The sequence below is a fragment of the Drosophila pseudoobscura genome, chromosome X (assembly GCF_009870125.1).
Source record: "Drosophila pseudoobscura strain MV-25-SWS-2005 chromosome X, UCI_Dpse_MV25, whole genome shotgun sequence".
Taxonomy (NCBI): Eukaryota; Metazoa; Arthropoda; class Insecta; order Diptera; family Drosophilidae; genus Drosophila; species Drosophila pseudoobscura.
In genome coordinates this window covers 61,267,658-61,283,896 of record NC_046683.1, presented here as the reverse complement: position 1 = coordinate 61,283,896, position 16,239 = coordinate 61,267,658, and the positions used below count along the sequence as shown (strand labels likewise).

General features: G+C 44.2%; 4 protein-coding genes across 7 annotated transcripts; 2 read left to right on the top strand and 2 right to left on the bottom strand.

Moving 5' to 3' along the window:
• Positions 1 to 3: 3 nt before the first annotated feature.
• On the bottom strand, positions 4 to 3,462 carry LOC4812338 (uncharacterized). Of its 2 annotated transcripts, XM_015188579.2 has the most exons (3): positions 2,762 to 3,462; positions 1,440 to 1,607; positions 4 to 379 (listed from the first exon to the last, which is right to left on the bottom strand). In XM_015188579.2, the coding sequence occupies exons 1-3, from the start codon at positions 3,096 to 3,098 to the stop codon at positions 174 to 176; spliced, it is 711 nt and encodes a 236-aa protein (XP_015044065.2). In that variant the 5' UTR covers positions 3,099 to 3,462; the 3' UTR covers positions 4 to 173. The 2 variants fall into 2 exon arrangements, with proteins under 2 accessions (XP_015044065.2, XP_033237507.1); XM_033381616.1 differs by lacking the exon at positions 4 to 379 and having other exon boundaries at positions 580 to 1,607; positions 2,762 to 3,098.
• A 350-nt stretch (positions 3,463 to 3,812) lies between these two features.
• Positions 3,813 to 4,447, top strand: LOC4812078 (vacuolar ATPase assembly integral membrane protein VMA21 homolog). The gene is made up of 2 exons (XM_001352951.3): positions 3,813 to 4,033; positions 4,097 to 4,447. The coding sequence occupies exons 1-2, from the start codon at positions 3,953 to 3,955 to the stop codon at positions 4,340 to 4,342; spliced, it is 327 nt and encodes a 108-aa protein (XP_001352987.2). The 5' UTR covers positions 3,813 to 3,952; the 3' UTR covers positions 4,343 to 4,447.
• Positions 4,448 to 4,560: 113 nt separating this feature from the next.
• Positions 4,561 to 6,766, top strand: isoQC (iso Glutaminyl cyclase). Of its 2 annotated transcripts, none has more exons than XM_015188580.2 (2): positions 4,561 to 4,736; positions 5,336 to 6,766. In XM_015188580.2, the coding sequence occupies exons 1-2, from the start codon at positions 4,593 to 4,595 to the stop codon at positions 6,281 to 6,283; spliced, it is 1,092 nt and encodes a 363-aa protein (XP_015044066.2). In that variant the 5' UTR covers positions 4,561 to 4,592; the 3' UTR covers positions 6,284 to 6,766. The 2 variants fall into 2 exon arrangements, with proteins under 2 accessions (XP_015044066.2, XP_001352988.3); XM_001352952.4 differs by lacking the exon at positions 4,561 to 4,736 and adding an exon at positions 4,804 to 5,267.
• ZnT77C (Zinc transporter 77C) lies at positions 6,558 to 15,449 on the bottom strand. Of its 2 annotated transcripts, none has more exons than XM_033381614.1 (4): positions 15,326 to 15,449; positions 9,561 to 9,762; positions 7,609 to 8,317; positions 6,558 to 7,535 (listed from the first exon to the last, which is right to left on the bottom strand). In XM_033381614.1, the coding sequence occupies exons 1-4, from the start codon at positions 15,436 to 15,438 to the stop codon at positions 6,820 to 6,822; spliced, it is 1,740 nt and encodes a 579-aa protein (XP_033237505.1). In that variant the 5' UTR covers positions 15,439 to 15,449; the 3' UTR covers positions 6,558 to 6,819. The 2 variants fall into 2 exon arrangements, with proteins under 2 accessions (XP_033237505.1, XP_001352989.1); XM_001352953.3 differs by lacking the exon at positions 15,326 to 15,449 and adding an exon at positions 14,374 to 14,651.
• Between the last annotated feature and the right edge of the window lie 790 nt (positions 15,450 to 16,239).

Here is a 16,239-nt window from a genome sequence, read left to right as displayed (position 1 = left end):
ATCTAAAATGGAACTTCATTTATTAGAATTGAATGCCTAACACTAAGCACCTTCAGGTAGCGACTACTTCGGTTGGGATTAACAATGCTGGATTGGAGTTAGTTAGTTAGTTATCTAGTTAGTTAGGGCACTAAGTGTAGACAACCCTGGGGGTTAGTGGTACATATTGGATTTCAGATATCAAACTCCTCCTGCTCTGACCCGCCCAGCTTTTCGTAGTGATGCAGACAACCGCCATGCGTGCCTATATACAGGTCCGCCTCAGCTTCACTGGAATTTGCCCGAGCTTTCGTGAGAGGCTGTGCAATAACTTTTCTGGATATATGCTGCTCGGGTAGTCGTGTGTACAGCTTCAGCTGCTGCTCTTTCTCTATGGGGTCTGTAAACGAGCAAAGAGTGGAGAGAGTCCATCAGTTTTTCGATTTTTCACTTTGATTTTCATTGCTCTGCTTTGCCACGTTTGCCCTTTAGATCTTTCACAAAGTGTCTCTCTCCAGCATTTGTATTACACTGTGCTACAATTATTTTATATTCCCAATAATATTTCTGCCATTTCTTTGCAAACATGAGAATAGATCATCAAAATCAAAAGGATTGTATTAAGGTAATAATATTTCATTTCCATTCCAATGCATGTAAAATATCCATTACAAAACCGAAGGAAACATGGTAATTGATCGGGTAATACGTTAAAATCCACAACGTTTGCATCGTATTGAAAACATCGTACGTATCTTGAACATATGGTGATTGAGCTTACACTAAAGCTTAAACTACATTTATGGAACAGCGAATTGGTTCACAAAATTTGAATCTTGAAGTGATAGTTGCTTAGATGCTAAATATGTACGTCCAACACTTTGTAAAGGGTCTGAGCAATCGCTTCAAGCAGTTTACAGCACGGTCTTAAGTATACATATACATATTGCTTCTGTGTTAGCTGATTGCATAGCTTCTCTTAGTTTGGTTTTAGGTCTTTCAAGTTAATTAAGTATTGTATTGCTTGACATTTGCATATTAAGTACAGGTACTCTCCAACGATCTTTCAATACTATTTTCTTTAGATTTGTACAATGGGTTGTACAGACATACATATGCGTACAACCGTTCATTTGGAATATTTATTGATTGATCAATTGATTCGTTTGCTATTTTTACAATTTCCCTTTTTGGTCTGGCATTGCGTTTCCTTGTGTGTGTGTATTTTTGTGTGAGTTTTTCTTATAAGTAATATTGAAAATTTTGTGGATTCATCAAAGAGAGAAACGCGTCGTTTGGTGAATTGTTGCATGTGTTTCTTTTGCATGTGCGTTGCTTTTGGGAGAGTATGTGAGTGGGTGTTATATACATTTATCATTATTTATATTGTGTGAAAGATCTCTAAATCATGTGCGACATCATGCAACGACTCACATCACGGTTAGCGCGATGCAAATGACCTTGAAAATGCTGCTGTAGCCGTTGTTGTTGTTGCTGCTGCTGGGCCTCTGCTTCCATCATCATGCCTCCAGCTCCAGCTCCAGCGCCACCACCGCTGGCCTGCATCTCGTAATCCATTAAGCAGGCCTGTGTTCCAATTATTTGTGTGGCAGGCAGGGAAAAGAAATCTGTAAGGCGAGAGGCAAAAACGGTATAGTAATAAGCGTTAATGCAGGCGCAACACGTTGCCGATATCGATAGTTATGTCACCTGCGGCTCTCTCGCAAGGTGTACTGCATGAGGTTAGGCATTTCCAGAGAGCGCTCCCACAATAGTCGCATATATTGTTGTGTCGCTGCAGTCGTGAGAGACTATGCGACTCGAAGAGCGGGAACTCCTCGCCTCACCTTGTATAGGTACACCTTGCTCTGCCGCTGCTCTGTCGACGAGAGCCGATAGTTGCCCCAATTACCGTTCGTTTATTTATAGCCGATGCAAGCGGCGTTGACAGCGACGCTGGCAGAGACGATGTCATTTCTTATCGCTGAGTCGCTTTGTATTTGTATTTGTATGCGTGTTTGTGGTTATGATAACGGTTAGGGTGGAATGTTAGGACCCCGTCCCCACAGGGGAACTGTACCTTAGGTTAAACAAGATGCCTTTAAACGAGATGCCGAAAAGTTCATTCATCATTAAAATAATGACCAAATATTGCGACTACGCAACTGTCGAATCAAGCTATCTAACACTGAGATAGACTCTTGGGTAATATTTTTGCAGTAGATAGACATTTAAGCCCACTTAAATTGATATGTCAATTCATTTATCCAGTCAGTTGTTCATTGAAACCATAAATGCGGTTAACGCTTTATAAGAAGTCTACACATATGATATACCACATTTATATTGATTTTCACGTTTTAGATATACACCTTTTAGATACACATTTTGCGTCTCGCCTCTTTTGTTGTATAAACCGATTATAGATTGATTAGGTGCACAACAAGTTGCAACATTTGGCTGCCCCTTCGACTATTCCCACTCCTCCACCATCTCAGCGCGGTGCCACGGCGTTTTAATTATTGTCGCGCGGATTTTAGCCGTCTCGCAAGTGCTTATCGGCTCTTTGAACAGAGAGCTGTACCCACGGAAAACGCTCTAAATAATGACTGATAAGCCAGGTCAGAGCAACCAAGTCAACATTAGGCGGTGAGGTCAGCCCCCCGCTGATTTTGTAACGAAATTCACAAAAAATTTCACGCAACGGCAATTAAATGTCAAGGTTAAGCCAAAACTGCTCATTAAATATACACATTTCGGTTGTTATATGAAATTTACTTACCATTACAATACTGGGCCGCCAGATCCACATGGTCGAAGCGGCAGCGCTTGGTGTACATCGGGTTATCCCCGTCCTCGGATGGCTCGTTCCCGTTACAACGCTTTTTGCAGCGTGCTACAGACGCGGCGACGGCAGCATCCATGGGCTGCTCATTGTTGTTTGCATCATTGAACGCATAGCCGCCACCGGCAGCGTCGACAGAGGGGGCGACAGTGTAAGAGACTGCACGTGGATTGAATGGATCCAAGGTTTGTCGCATCTGCGTGGTTTCGAAATTGGCGGCAGTCGGGCCCGCCGAGTCTGCATGTGCCCAGCACTCGAAATTTGTCAACACCATGCTGATGACGGACGCGCGCAGTGGAAATTTACCAAGAATATATGAGAGGGAACAGAACGGAATGGCGTCCTAACTGTACTCGGTCGCGCGGCAAACTGCAGTCGACGATGGATTTTTTGGTATACAGTTAATTGCCGCAAAAGCAAATACGCGCATTGCAAAATGCTGAAATAAATTTAATTAACACACGCAAGCAGCTCGAGCACACAGCCAAATACGAGACGAACGGCAAACGAAACGAACGCGCGATGACGGCAATTGTTAAAAATAAACCCACAATAAGCAAGTTTTACATTTTTGCCGCGTGCGCTTTGTTTTGATTCGCGTCCAGTGTGACCGCGGACCTATCGATCACATATACGGACTACCCTCAGAAATATTCCGAAAATACATCACAGGATTCAAAATATACCGTAAATATACTAACGAGTTATTTGTATTAAAGTTCCATCATATTCCTCCTTTTAGATATTCTGTTGAATATTACTATATAGCTAGAACCCTCAGCTCTGAACTCATTATTTTATCCGATTATTACATAAGTTTCCTACAGGACTTGCTAACTTTAAGTTATCATCTTTATTGGATTGTTCATAAAATTTCGTTTAAGCAAAACCGGTCATCAAAAAGTTAAAGCGAAAAAAGTAAGTGTGTTCGCTCTTCGTTTTGTTGACTTTCGCACACACAGGGGTGCTTTGAAACATCGATAAGTAACTAAGCAACTGTAGAAACTATCGCATTATCATGTGATTGTCAAAATGTATGATAAAAACGAATGGCAGGCAAAAGCAAAATCAAAATAGTCACAAATTTCAGAATTTTCAATTGGAATAAGTTCAAAAATATTTAGAAAAATGACGAACAAAAATAAGAAAACCAGCGCTGGCATTGCCGGTGCCGCTGCCCCCTCAAAGCAGGCCAGACAGCAGTCGGAGGTAAGGTACAGAATGGCCACGGAGTTGCCGGTAGCTAAACCCTTGTCTTGTTTATGTTTCTAGGACTCTCAGGACTATAGCTCTTTCAAAACAGTGCTCTTCTATTGCATGCTTATTGTGTTCCTACCTGTGATCACATTCTTTCTGTTAAAGGCCGTCGTTTTGGATGGCTTCTTCGAGATGAGCGAGTTGAAAGTTAACATTTTCTCGGCGGTCGGTGCCGTGGTGGCCTTACACATTGCTCTCGGACTGTATATCTACCGCGCCTACTTTGGAGGCTCCGGCTCCAAGGCATCGAAGGTCGACTAAGCTTCATCGAGGACGCTCACCATTTCCATTTTTGTTCTAGAAAGTATTAAGTCAAACGAAACACTTTTGTACATACACATACAATGTTTATATGCCCGATAGAGAGAGGGGGAAAGTTGCCTGTAAATGTGTGTAGTAATCGTTTTCTATTGCATAACTCTCGATAGCAGCGGGAAAAACGTGCAACCCACTTTGTTGTCTAGTGTTTTTTGTCTCTAATTTTGCATTAAAAAAGACATTATTAAGTGAAATGCGTGGTTTATTGAATCTCAATCGAGGCAGGCATTTGGTGCGCCAATATTCCTGGATGGAGGCTGTCAAAACAATGCTGGCAAAGCCGCGAAAGAAAATCTATAACCTGGGAGCTTGCTTTGAGCTGGCCGACATATCACAGGTCAGATATAATTCACGATCAATGGGTTCCGAGCCACATTCTTTTCTTTCAACTAGCAGCAAGTACAAATGTCTGTGCGTACGCGGTCCATCGCTGTTCAACACTGCCAATCCAGAAGCCAACAGCTGTTCGCGGTTCAGGCCAGAATATTTGGGCTTGTTTATTGGCCCTAACAAGTGCAAAAACGATAAATTGATAGTGATAGATGCCACGCAACTATTTCGTTAACACATGCTGCAGTCATCAGACTGATACACACCTGCGCCCATGCAGCACCGCGCCCAGCGGCAAACAAACAGCACGCACTATTGATTGGAACCACCTGTTAGAACGCTACGACGCGAGAGTCCCACTCCCCAAAAAAACGGAATTACTCGGCCACGTATTCGGGTATCAGTGTTCAACATGCTGCGACTCCAGCTGCCTCGATTACCGCCGAATATGTGGACGTTGTGCGTGCAGGCGGCTTTGATAGCCACCTTGGTCAAGAGCTCGGTGTCCCTTACGGACAATCTGGTTGGCCGATTACAGGTGCCACCACCCCAAAGCCACTCCTACCATCTGACTGTGCTTTAACCATCTCTTCTTTCTCGTTACAGACCTCGTACAACCCGAGCAAGCTATCGGAATCAAAATTCCTGGAATACAGCAATCTGTCGAACAAACTCCACTTGCGGGAAGCCATCAGCCACATACTGATTCCACGAGTGGTGGGCTCCGGAAACCACAGCCTCGTGAGACAGTACATCGTGCAGAGCCTGAAAGACCTGGACTGGCATGTGGAGCTGGACAGCTTCCATGATACGGCCCCCATTATGGGGCAACTGCATTTCCACAATATCATTGCCACCCTGAATCCGGACGCAGAGCGGTATCTGGTCCTGGCCTGCCACTACGACAGCAAGTATATGCCGAAGGCGGAATTTCTTGGAGCCACTGACTCCGCTGTGCCCTGTGCCATGCTGCTGAACCTGGCCCAGGTGCTGCAGGAGCAGCTAAAACCGTTCAAGAAGTCCAAACTCAGTCTGATGCTTTTGTTCTTCGACGGCGAGGAGGCCTTCGAGGAGTGGGGACCCAAAGACTCAATTTACGGTGCCCGTCACTTGGCCAAACGCTGGCAACACGAGGGAAAACTGGATAGCATCGATATGCTTGTTTTGTTGGACCTGCTGGGAGCCCCCGATCCGGCATTCTACAGCTTCTTCGCCAACACAGAATCGTGGTACATGCGCCTCCAGTCCGTGGAAACGCGTCTGGCGCAGATTGAGTTGCTGGAGCGATATGCCAGCAGTGGGGTTTCTCAGCGGGATCCCACGCGCTATTTCCAGTCACAGGCCATGCGCTCCTCGTTCATCGAGGACGACCACATACCGTTCCTCAAGCGCAATGTACCCGTTCTCCATTTGATACCAGTGCCCTTCCCCACCGTATGGCATACGCCCGACGATAACGAAAGTGTGATTGATTATGCGACGACGGACAACCTGGCCCTAATTATACGGCTCTTTGCGTTGGAGTATCTGTTGGGCGGCGACCAGGCGAAGTAGGGGCCTCTTGTGGAGTTCCCCGCAAATCAGAAATATGTATGATATTTATAGATGTAGTATATACACGACGGCCTTATCTATCTGACCTGTCCGATATCAAAAATGTTGTTAACTATTGTTATTAGCTGTGGAAATCATGTGGATCTTATTGTTAATTGACTATTCTGGCCGGCCCTTTAGGCCTACTTAAGTGACCCTGCAAAACTAATGTCCAAATATTTTTATAGATATTTATCTAAAGAATTGCTCATCTAATGGCATGTTAAATTGATGTATGTATGTATGTATGTTTAATTATTTATCGTTTGTAAATCTGCTAGAATTATGCATAACATAACACAATACACAATACAATAAATGTACCTATAAAAAAAAGCGGATTCATTACACTAACTTATCAAACACGTGTCCTAACTAGTTAAGCGTCACGCGTAGAAACATTAGCTCCAACAAATTATATGGCAAAGTCGTAAACTAACTTAAGAACTAGCTAAAATCGTCAAATTCTTGATCTAATACTATGTATATACATATATCTATTGGGAGGGAGGCTCTTGGCACTTTTCGTTGCTACTCGTCGCTGCAGGGGCAGACGGAGGCGAAGGCAGACTGTCTTCTGTGGGACCTGTGGCCTTGGAGGCAGTTTTCAGCTCAGATGCAGCTCGATCTGTGGCCGGCTCCATCTGAGACTTGGCCTTGGCTTCGTCTGCCGCTTGTCTCTTCATAAGTTGGGCTGCATTCAGTTCTTTGGGCTTCTCCACAACCACAGCACTCAGATCGGACTTGCCCTTGCCATGGCCATGCCCGTGACCATGACCATGCCCATGGCCATGGCAATGCGAAGACTTGGACTTGCCACCATCTGGACTATCGCTAATCTCACGCAGGTCCGTACGTGAGTCCCGACAGCACACCTTTTCGATGCACTCTGCCGCCTGGCACTGCATCAGGCATTCCAGTGAGGCGGATGCATTCTTATTGGTGGACGGATAGAACTCGGGCTGGATGGTGACTGCGCCGATGCCCTGATCGTGGAAGTACGTGCGCACCTGTTCGATGATCTTCAGGTAGAGCTTGGGATTCTGGAACTGGATGTGTATGGTGGCCACGTAGCGATGGGCAGCCAGCTGCCAGATGTGCAGATCATGATAGCTGACTATCTCCGGGAATTTGGTGACCAGCGTCCGCTCAAAGATCTCCAGATCGATGGAGCCGGGAATGGTCTGCAGCAAAATAAGGCAGGATTCTTTCACTGCGAAAGGAAAGACACAAATTAACGTTAACTTAATGTTCTCTTACACTCTTTTATTAGCTTTTATACTCACTGTAGGGATAGCTGAGCGAAATTAGAAGGATACACGAGAAGATGGACAGCACCGGATCAATAAATTTGGCCGTATGCTGCTCATCCTCCGCCACATAGACAATGGCCGCACAGACGATCACAAAAATGGTGCTGGACACATCCCGCAACATCTCGACGGCACCCTGCCGCTTGGTGGCAAAGTAGACACTGCCCACCTCCGCCTCCAGCTCCTCGCGCAGCTGGCGATCGTTCCGCGACTTGCTCAGCTGCCGCTGCATGGGCTTCAGCGACAGATCCATGTTGCTGGACATGGAGCGCTCGAGGACGACATTGCCGCCGGGCGTCAAGTGGAGGAAGCTGCCCTGGTGCAGGGTATAGCCACCGATAAGCAGGTAGGTCAGCCCGTTCAATATGAGACCCACAAAGCCCAGCATCATCACGGGTATGGGCAGGTGCATCGTGTCCTGGTGATCGATGTGCACCAGCGTCTGCAGAGCCTCCACCACCAGCGAGAAGGAGAGCGAGGCCAGAATGATGAACACTATCAGCATGGTGAGTATATCGATTCTGGCCCAGCCGAAGGTATTGCGCAGCTTCTGCTCCCGGCACTCCCGCCTGGCCTCCTTCTGATCCTCCGTCTCGCCCAGTTGGACAACCACACCGCCATTGGTCCCATTTAGCTTGGTCTGCCCTTGGGCCGCCGGCTCTTCCTGATTCTTTTTGCTGTGCTGCAAGCGAGAGAGAGAGACAAGAGAGGGGCTTAATAGATTTTCAAATAGAATCGGATAGAATTGTCCATTTATTGTCATGCTTTCTAAGCCTAGTCATAACAATTGTCATTGGATCGTTAGAGCCAGCCCCGAAATGTGGTAGCCACTGTTTTAACGCTTCGCTGGTCTTCTCTGTCATTATATAATACGCTCGGCCCCAGCGGCCCCGGCGGCCCACACAGCTGTGCTGTGTCCGTCCACACCTACGACTGTCTGTCCGTTTTGGACGCTTTCGATTTCTGGTATCTCTGTGGTTTCAGGCCAAGTTTTATGCGGTTTTTTGGATGTTTTGGTCTCTGGCGCTGTGTCTTTTTTTTGCGAAACGTGCTTGGCACGCTTCGCTTTCCCACAACCTCAGCGATAGATACATAGATATTTGCATTCATTCAATAATATGTTAAATATTTAACGATCGTATTGACAACGATCATATCCATCTGTTTATGAACTCAGTCACCTTGAGTTCAAATTTATTTATAGGCAAATCTCAGTTGGGTAAGAGATCGTCTTATTGGATGGGGCTGGGTGTTCCCATATATGTACGCGGTATACATATGTACCCCTCTATTACTTAGATTCCATCTACTTTCTTGAAAGAACCCTAGCAGATATGCAGATATTCATGTAGAAGTTTACTGAATGCCCCATTTCGCTTTCTGCCGAAATAGTAGTTCCGTAAATTTGCAGAGCCATGTGTCCATTTGGTCATGCCTTCACAGAAATACGGGTGACAAAAGGCAGTCTGGCCGGTGGTATCTCCATGAATTTCAGGCTGATATCTGTGTAGACAGAGGCATTAGACACACGGACTAGGCAATTACACAGCAATCTACTGATAAGCATGAAATCCAATCGAAAACACTGCCAGAATGTGCAGATAACACAAACTAAAAGAACCTCTACCATCGAGTGAAGAGAGAGGCAGAGAGGGATAGAGAGGGGAAGGGGGAAAATATTTCAAAAATTTGCTAATAAATTATAATTTGAAATGGAACCAGTTTCAGGCCAAATTCAAAAGGAGTTTGGAATGCGTTTGTGTGCTTCGGCCACAATCAAGGTTCAATGCACCCGATTCAGGCACACGATTGGGTGTCGAGTGGTCGTTGCTTTAATTCCGCAGCACGCGACAGCTTCCTGGCGTTGGCCAAAAGATCGTAAGCAAAATAAGCCAAAACAAAAACGGGTTGCCTGTTCCACTTACCTTAATTGTTATGATGCAGCCGCCCAGTGCGAATATGTTGCACAACATGTGGTACGATGCCATGAGCAGTGTCAGAGCGTGCGTTATGTGGCTGAGAGCCAGCTGGAGCACAAAGTAGCAGATCGATAGCACCAGCACCACATACAGGGGTATGGGCCTGCATCGCTGCAATATATCTTTGATTGGCATTGTGGAGGAAGGTCTGCAGAGAGAAAGAGAGAGAGTGATTACTATTTGATTCAATATTCGATTTATACGGACATGACGCTGAGAGGTCACCACTTGACTTGTCAACGAACTGAACTTGTAGACTCACACGCAGGAGTCACACCTACCTACATAGATCTACACAAATTAGCTTGTTTTATTGCTTGTACAAATTTACACTTCATCATCGGGCTGTCTGTGAATTTGTCAATGCAAAATGTAAGGTGTTATATGTACAAATTTGCTGGTTGAACGATACCGATCGATTGGGGTGGCAAAAGATATTATATCTAGAGTATATTAAGAGAGCATTCTAGCTCTTCGAAACTATGTTTGACTGTAGTTTTCCCTTTCCATGAGCATAACTTCTTCCTAAGCCCAACCAAAATCTGTGTCAAGTTCAAGTTCCTATAAAGCGGGCTAAGTGAACGGTGAACCCATACCATACCAAGACGAACCGTAACTGCACTTAACTGAACTGAACTGAACTGAACCTACCGCCATATTCGGGGATCAGCACAGGCCAAACTCATATGCAAATCATCAAAATCGGCATTATTATGGGTATGGGCTATGGGCTGTGGGCTATGGGCTATGGGTACTACTCCTGCTGTCGTGGGTTGGCAGTGGCCTGTCCGGCATGCAAATGAAGATGCTAAATGGGCTCGTTGTACCTGTAGCTAACCCGCCCCACTGTATCTCATTGAATCGATAGCAATCGCCAGCGGATCCGATCGGATCGGATCAGTTGGCCCGCGACATTGACGTAACATTACGTGATCGTGGATATGGCTACTACCGATTGTTTGTTGGTTTGTTTGCTGTAACCCCAAGGTTAGAGCCCCTTTTCTTTCGGCCGGACATTTGTAGTATTACAATGCCCTCTACCCGAGTAATTATCAGGCGACATGTCGCTGCTTTAATGGTGGCTTTGAAAAAACCAAGGATTAACCATTAAGATCTGTTTAAATGGATAGGGAAAACTATAGAAAACTCCCCAGACAAATGGGAATCATTAAAAGCCTTGTAATCTACAGCATTTAATTGAGAATTAGTTCGAAATACCCCCCCATAAAAAGATAATAGTTTCGAGGGAAAATCGATTGGTGTGGGTCTTATCAAGGGGACGTGTTGCAGGCCCATTTCCATATGGTCCCCCTTATCGTCTAAGTAGAGAGTTCAAGAAGTGTTCTATAGATAAAATTATACCCAAAACTAATCCATAACTTGTGCAGACCAGAACTAATATCACAATGGTATTGTTGCCAAGGGCAGAAAAGATCTATAAAGACATATGTATGATAGTGTGACCTCATTTCTCCTTGGCGAAACCAAAAACTTCTCCCAGTACAATCCCTGAGTGATATCTCTAGCATCCATCTGGAATTCTCAATAGGTACTTCTACGGCATTTAAATTGCAATCCAACGAATGATGCAACCTCCTCCACATAAACGATTTAATTGCATTCCAAATTGTCACACGTGCAATGGTAAAAATCATTTAGTTTCGATTCAAATGATATTATCTATTGTTTTTCCACCTTCCCAGTGGTCTCTGTAGCCTCTGTACCCGCTCGAGCCTCTGCGAAAGCCACCCGTAGAAGGTAATTAGAAAGATCCTAAATACAAAAGCGTTAAATGGCGCCTCCGGCCCCCAAATTGTCCGAAACAGCGCAAATCAAATTCCCAACGCTTTTTCGGAGGGGAGAGAGAGAAAGCGAAAGCTAAACAGATAGTGTTAGACAGGTAGCAACAAACAATTTAGATACTGTCTATCCGTAGTATACTCGTAGATAGACAAGAGCTCGACATGTGTATGTACATGTGTACCCACATATGTATGTGTATGTATGTATATCTCCAGTGGTTCGTTCCACATGCCACAGACACTAAATGTTCATTTCCTCAATTTGTGTTCACTCCCAATGGGAGATGGACCTGCCGGCAGAGGGTGTGGGCCAGAGGCTCCCACAGAGAGGCAGATAACAAAGATAGTAGATACAGACACAAAGAGAAACTCGTCTCGCTTATTGCTGTTGCTGGGGGCACTGGATTACCATCCAGATAGCGATCTCAAATCTACAGAATACAGATTACACAGGGCTGATATTTCTATGGTCAGTGGCTCGAAAATGGAGTCAAGTATTCACGGGTTTCCCTGCCTTTCAAAAAGTATTTGACGACTCTTCGGTGTCCGGCTTGTCCGGTGCCTTGCGATAACGTAAAATCCACTTCATAAATCTGCCCCAAGCGCTGACAGCTCGATTGTCAATTAGATCAATGCAACAAGTCACTCCATCAACAAACACACGGACGACAACAACAACAACAACAACAAAGAGGTAAGTCTACAAAATAAATTCGGGTCCAATAACATTTTGTTTTTTGTTTTGATTTGTCATCAGATACGATTTTTTTTCTGTGAGGAGGAGGAAGACATCCCCTGCATACAAATTTAAATTTGGCAAACAAAACAACAACAAAAAAGAGATAACAATTTTATATTGAATTTTCTGCGTAGATTCCGATTGAGCCCTGGCTGGCCTCAACAATCCCCTAACGTTTCTAACGTTTTTGACCATTTCAGACAAGGTCGCCGATGCATTTGGAATTTGTAATTTACAAGGGAACACAAATTTGTTTTATTTTACGAATTCTATTGAGAGAGACAGCGATTGCTGTCAATTAACCATGGCAAATGAGGCATATTTGAATAGTTTTCGAGCAAGCCAAAGTCGATGCACTTATATAGCTCTAAATCTATATATATCATTCCTTTATCTTTTCTGATAAAGTGGATAGATTTGATAACGATCGCCACGATCGCATAGACTTGTTGACTTCATCGATCCGCTGAAGAAATTCTCTAATATAAGAATGTCATAAGACGAATTCAATGTTTTGCTTTGGTGGAAAAAACTTCCTCTGAAACAGTGTTTTCCCTAGCTAGGAACCTAGGAAGCTCCTGAATTTTGACTATGGTTTTGATCGGTAATAGCAGAGTAGCCTTTCTGCCTTTTCTGGGACATGGGTATAAATCGGCTGGATTATGACTCTGGCTCAGGCATCAGTATGTTGTCAAGGGGTTTTCGTTGGACATTGGGAAATATTGATAATAGTTTTGCCATTAGCACATTATTCAGTTGAGCGAGATGGGATAATATTTTGTTTACTATGGACTCGTGCAGGGCTCTAATATCTGTTCATTAATCAAGGCAAACTTTCCGATGCCTCGTTTGCTTTGGAAATCTGACTGTTATCAACTAGATAACGGGTCTTTGGTACGATTATCGAAAACAGGCCATCTCCATAGGGGCTCAGCGTACATCTCTAATTACTATCTGTCTCTATCTCTGTCTGTGCCTATCAATCTCTCTCGCTTGCTCATAGATTGCAGGATTAATCTATCTCCCTGTCTCATTTTGATTGGAAATGTGATTTGTCGACAACAGCCCATCTCTACAAGGGTTCAAAGTCCATCTCTAGTCGGGGAATTCTGAATATTTTGCCAACAAAGGAAAATGTTGCTTCACATTCAATAGACTTTGAAGCTATTTCGAGAATGCTTTCGAGCCAAACGATTTCCGAAAATAAACAACTAATGGAACCGTTCTGTAATGTGAGTCAATAAAAACATTTCTCATACTCTATTCGAAAGCCACCGTCCCCGCTTTCCGAGCGTGCGTACCAGCTGCACATTCTTCACAGCACAATTCCATTTAAGTTCCCAATAAAAGAACCTGGCAATGAGGTAGTCACTTATTTTAATTGCACTTTTATGAGGCCCCATTTACGTGAGATCTGCGCCTATATCCCCATGACTCCACTCCACTCTACTCCACTCCCTGACTGCAACTCCCTTCAATTACACACTTTCACTCGTCCTCCTGCTTGAGCCGATCGTGATCACAGCAGACATGTTCAGTTTATATAGAATTAAATATTATACAAATTGATATTAATGCTGACTACTAAAGACTACAGTAATTACGTTTAATGAGGCTCATCAAATATTTCCTAGCGGTAAAGTAATTTTTAATAATAATTCATTGAGAACTTTTGGTTGCTTGCTCGGGGGCTCTTGGGCGTTTTTAAGCCAAGGTTTTTTTTTCAGCTGATTTGCATTGAATTAGCCTGATTTGAGGGGGAGGGGGCGGCGGAAGGTGCGGATATCTCTGGGATGAGAATTTGTTTTCGGCGCAGACATGGTATGGGGGTAGCGTAGCGGATAGTAGACAGATATAACCTCTAATTAGCATTCATTTGGATCGAATTTATTTTTATACTGGGTACCGCTCGATGCGTTTTTATTTTCGATTATTATTTTCTCTCGGCGGTGCGAAAAGGTGCGAGAGGCGTCTTAATAATCACTTGCTAAGTGGACACACAGTCCAGTGTCCAGTCCGCATGCCCTGCTAACGAATCAGTCATCTATATACATCTATATCTAGCCCCATGCTGTGTGCGAAAGGTGTGTGTTTTTTTTCTGACTGGATACTGGCGGTTGGGTTGGCCAAATGTTTAACACAAGGCCAAAGAGGGAGGGAGTCTTATCAGTTCTGAATACTGGAGTGTAGAACTTAGGCTAAGATATAGGAAAATTACCGTCAATTTGGGGCCAACTTTTCAGCTTCTATAGCACAAGATTTAGTTTTTATATGTTTGGACTGTTCTATTTATAGGCAGGCACCACACTGTAAATTTCTTTAAAAAAAAAATATTTCTATAGGCTTTTTTCGAAATTTATTATTGTTATTATTCTTTGTATATATCGTAGCACAATTCACACACGCGTGCCACCTGCGAAGCGGGAGTGGCAGATCGGACGATGTGGACGGCAGCGCGGCTCAGATGCGAATGAAAAGCAGAGCCACGAGGAGGCGGCGATCAAGCCCAGTAAAAATACGAAAAAACAAAAAACAAAAAATATAGCTCAAAAATCTGATGTACGAAAATAAATGGGGAGGTAGGTAGTGGCAGTGGCAGTGGCAGACGCAGAGATATGGAAACAGCAACAATGACCACAGCCGGCAAAATAAAGGCCAATGTATTGAAAGTGAGCGTGCAAGTGCCTGTCTGTGGCTCTGTGTTTGCCAGTGTCTGTCAGAAAGAGAGGGAAAGCAAGCCGTAGAGAGGGATAGGCAACAAGTGTGTGGGTGCAAAAGTGCGATAGAAGAGAGAGGGAGAGAGAGTGCGATTAGGTAGGCATTCCAGGGCCCGCGGTGCATGGCAGAGCAGAGGGCAGGAGAGGGGATAATGGTATCAGTTATCGAAGAGGGAAAGAGAGGGCACGCGCTGGTAGGCATTATGAGGGTGAACTTTTGGGGTATAATATGTTTTTAGCCATGTTAAGCCCCGACGACGACGACCACAATAAAACATGTTTACGGTCCTCCACATATGCTAATCGCCAGATCATTGCAGCACACGCACTGTAGGAGAAACCCTTTACAGTTATACCTGAAACACACACACAGACACACACTATTCGTACTGCTATTAAAAATGTTCTTATCAGCCGCAATCGCGATTAGAGCGCACAGTAGAGAAAGCCTACTTTGAAAACTGCAAGATTAAAATATTTTCAACCAGAATTCGTTTGATGTTTGCAGAAATATAGTTCAAAGGCAACTGCCAGCTGCTCTGCAGGAGAAGTTGGCAAAAGGGCATATACTATTCATTGGTCTTAGAATTCTCTCCGAGACGAACCAATGTTGGCATGGTAATTGCAATTTCAGCACGTACTGGAGATAAAAGTCAACGGGGTTGACTTTTGGCTTTAGTTGGAAAAGTGGGACACGCCTGGCACCATCGGTGATGCAAGAAATATTCATAAATTAAGACGTAAGCTGCAGAGTAATTTACGAATTGTTGACACTAAGCTGTACAAGAGTAATTAAAGTTGTGTTGATAAACACATAAACCATGCCAAGGCCATTGGTGGAATTTGATGAGATTTTAATTTGAAAATGTGCGCCAAATTTGTGACATTCACAGCGAACGGTCATAAAAAAAATTTTATCGATAAGTTAGTTCATGTTACCATCAACAGACGGCGCTCTTCGTATAGCTGCGCGCCAAAGCGAAATGGCGTTGATTAGAATTATTTCTTCAGATGAAATCGGAGAGGAGATCCTTTTGCTCCTTCTACTCACTCGCTTCCCACACACTTTGGGTGTAGCACCAATTGGTGTGAGCGTGGAATGCGCTTAATTGGGAATCGGGGAATCAAGCATCGAGAGAGAGAGATAGAGAGCAATACTCAAATGGTTAGGACCATCCGTCCAATGGTTCCTCTGGACTCATGTCACCTCCGACAATTTCACGTGTGACTGTCCTTTTACCATTAAGCTGTTTTGGAGGTATATTCGAATTTTTTTAATTTTCGCTATCTCAAATCGTGCCTCCGTGCATCATTTATTCCCATGGATTGCATTTAAATCCTCTTTACTCAGTCACTTTCAAACAATT

Excerpts from the sequence above, each read along its gene's own strand:
- LOC4812078 (XM_001352951.3), top strand. The coding sequence starts at position 3,953 with ATGACGAACAAAAATAAGAAAACCAGCGCTGGCATTGCCGGTGCCGCT. Across the intron at positions 4,034-4,096 it reads AGGCCAGACAGCAGTCGGAG|GACTCTCAGGACTATAGCTC; the intron begins GTAAGGTACAGA and ends TTATGTTTCTAG.
- isoQC (XM_015188580.2), top strand. The coding sequence starts at position 4,593 with ATGCGTGGTTTATTGAATCTCAATCGAGGCAGGCATTTGGTGCGCCAA. Across the intron at positions 4,737-5,335 it reads AGCTGGCCGACATATCACAG|ACCTCGTACAACCCGAGCAA; the intron begins GTCAGATATAAT and ends TTCTCGTTACAG.
- LOC4812338 (XM_015188579.2), bottom strand. The coding sequence starts at position 3,098 with ATGGTGTTGACAAATTTCGAGTGCTGGGCACATGCAGACTCGGCGGGC. Across the intron at positions 1,608-2,761 it reads GGCGGCCCAGTATTGTAATG|ATTTCTTTTCCCTGCCTGCC; the intron begins GTAAGTAAATTT and ends CTCGCCTTACAG. Across the intron at positions 380-1,439 it reads GCTACAGCAGCATTTTCAAG|ACCCCATAGAGAAAGAGCAG; the intron begins GTCATTTGCATC and ends GCTCGTTTACAG.
- ZnT77C (XM_033381614.1), bottom strand. The coding sequence starts at position 15,438 with ATGCCCTTTTGCCAACTTCTCCTGCAGAGCAGCTGGCAGTTGCCTTTG. Across the intron at positions 8,318-9,560 it reads GCTGCATCATAACAATTAAG|CACAGCAAAAAGAATCAGGA; the intron begins GTAAGTGGAACA and ends TCTCGCTTGCAG. Across the intron at positions 7,536-7,608 it reads TTCGCTCAGCTATCCCTACA|TGAAAGAATCCTGCCTTATT; the intron begins GTGAGTATAAAA and ends TTCCTTTCGCAG.